Source organism: Onychostruthus taczanowskii, unplaced genomic scaffold, assembly GCF_017590055.1.
Source record: "Onychostruthus taczanowskii isolate IOZ18803 unplaced genomic scaffold, ASM1759005v1 scaffold686, whole genome shotgun sequence".
Taxonomy (NCBI): domain Eukaryota; kingdom Metazoa; phylum Chordata; class Aves; order Passeriformes; family Passeridae; genus Onychostruthus; species Onychostruthus taczanowskii.
The window spans coordinates 1-2237 of record NW_024504632.1 but is presented as its reverse complement, the minus strand read 5'-3'; the positions used below and the strand labels follow the sequence as shown (position 1 = coordinate 2237).

Genomic DNA, 2237 nt, shown 5'->3' with positions numbered 1-2237 from the left:
CAGGTGTGCCCAGGTGTGCTCAGGTGTAACTCCAGGTGTGTTTCCAGCCCCCCTTCGTGGTGACCCTGGACGAGGTGGAGCTGATCCCTGCCCCAGGTGTACCCAGGTGTATCCAGGTGTATCCCAGGTGTATCCAGGTGTGCTCAGGTGTAACTCAGGTGTATCCAGGTGTATCCAGGTGTTACTCAGGTGTATCCCAGGGAATCCCAGGTAGCTCAGGTGTATCTCAGGTGTATCTCAGGTGTATCCAGGTGTTACTCAGGTGTGCCCAGGTGTGCTCAGGTGTAACTCCAGGTGTGTTTCCAGCCCCCCTTCGTGGTGACCCTGGACGAGGTGGAGCTGATCCACTTCGAGCGCGTGCAGTTCCACCTGAAGAACTTCGACCTGGTCATCGTCTACAAGGACTACGCGCGCAAGGTGACCATGATCAACGCCATCCCCGTGGCCTCGCTCGACCCCATCAAGGAGTGGCTCAAGTGAGCGGCTTTGGGGCAAAATACGCGAATTTTGGGGGTTTTGGGGAATTTTTGGGAATTTTTTGGGAATTTTTAGGGGTTTTTTTAGGATTTTTTTCGGTTTTTTTGGGGTTTTTTTTTAATTTTTTTTTTGTTTTTTTTTATATTTTACTCCAGATTTTTAAATTATTGTTCTTGAGGTTTTTAAAGGTTTTTTGGGAAAATTTGTGTGGGTTTTTTAGATTTTTTTGGGAATTTTTGGGGATTTTTTAAAATTTTTTTCAGATTTTTTGGGATTTTTTTGAGGTTTTTTTTCACTTTTTTTATGTTCCTCGGGGGTTTTTTCATGAGGTGCTTTTAGATTTTTTTGGGAAATTTTAGGAAATTTTTTGGGAATTTTTACGGATTTTTTGGATTTTTTTAGGATTTTTTTCGGGTTTTTTTGGGGTATTTTTTGAATTTTTTTGGTTTTTTTTGAGGTTTTACTTCAGATTTTTTCATTATTTTTAAATTATTTTTCTTGAGGTTTTTAAGGTTTTTTGGGAAAATTTGTGTGGGTTTTTTAGATTTTTTTGGGAATTTTTGGGGATTTTTTAAAATTTTTTTCAGATTTTTTGGGATTTTTTTGAGGTTTTATTTCACTTTTTTTTATGTTCCTCGGGGGTTTTTTTCATGAGATTCTTTTAGATTTTTTGGGGGAAATTTTGTATGGTTTTTTTAGGGATTTTTTGGGATTTTTTGGTTTTTTTAAATTTTTTTCGGGTTTTTTGGGGTATTTTTTGAATTTTTTTTGGTTTTTTTTGAGATTTTCCTTCAGATTTTTTCATTTTATTGTAATTATTTTTTCTTGAGGTTTTTTTAGATTTTTTTGGGAAAATTTGTGTGGGTTTTTTAGATTTTTTTGGGAATTTTTGGGGGTTTTTTTAGGATTTTTTTCAGTTTTTTTGGGTTTTTTTACGGTTTTATTTCACTTTTTTTTATGTTCCTCGGGGGTTTCTTTCATGAGGTGCTTTTAGATTTTTTGGGGGAAATTTTGTATGGTTTTTTTAGGGATTTTTTGGGATTTTTTGGGTTTTTTAAATTTTTTTCAGGTTTTTGGGGGGTTTTTTTTGAATTTTTTTTGGTTTTTTGAGATTTTCCTTCAGATTTTTTCATTTTGTTGTAATTATTTTTTCTTGAGGTTTTTTTAGATTTTTTTGGGAAAATTTGTGTGGGTTTTTTAGATTTTTTTTGGAAACTTTGGGGTTTTTTTTTAAGGTTTTTTAAAAGTTTTTTTTCAGATTTTTTGTTGTTTTATTGAGGTTTTATTTTGGATTTTTTGGATTTTTTTTCACTTCATCCCCGTGGCCTCGCTCGACCCCATCAAGGAGTGGCTCAAGTGAGCGGCTTTGGGGCAAAATACGCGAATTTTCGGGGTTTTGGGGAATTTTTTGGGAATTTTTTGGGAATTTTGGGGGGTTTTATTTCAGAGGTTTTCTTTTTTGGCACCTGTCTCACCTGTCTGTCCCTCACCTGTCTCACCTGTCTGGATCTCACCTGTCCCTGTCTCTCACACCTGTCCCATCTCACCTGTCTCTCACGTCTGTATCTCACCTGTCCCTTACCTGTCCCTCACCTCTGTCCCTTACCTGTCTCTCACCTGTCTCACCTGTCTCTCACCTGTATCTCACCTGTCTGTCCCTCACCTGTCTCACCTGTCTCCCCTGTCCCTGTCTCTCACACCTGTCCCATCTCACCTGTCTCTCACGTCTGTATCTCACCTGTCCCTTACCTGTCCCTCAC

General features: G+C 38.0%; 1 protein-coding gene across 1 annotated transcript in view; it reads left to right on the top strand.

Annotated features, from left to right (window-relative positions):
- LOC121344830 (FACT complex subunit SPT16-like) overlaps positions 1 to 480 on the top strand; it is a gene marked incomplete at its 5' end in the record, with an annotated part of 21635 nt that extends 21155 nt beyond the window's left edge. The window contains one exon of the mRNA XM_041421085.1: positions 307 to 480. Within this exon, the coding sequence (XP_041277019.1) occupies positions 307 to 480 (174 nt within the window). The remainder of the gene's footprint in view (positions 1 to 306) is intronic.
- Positions 481 to 2237: the final 1757 nt, after the last annotated feature.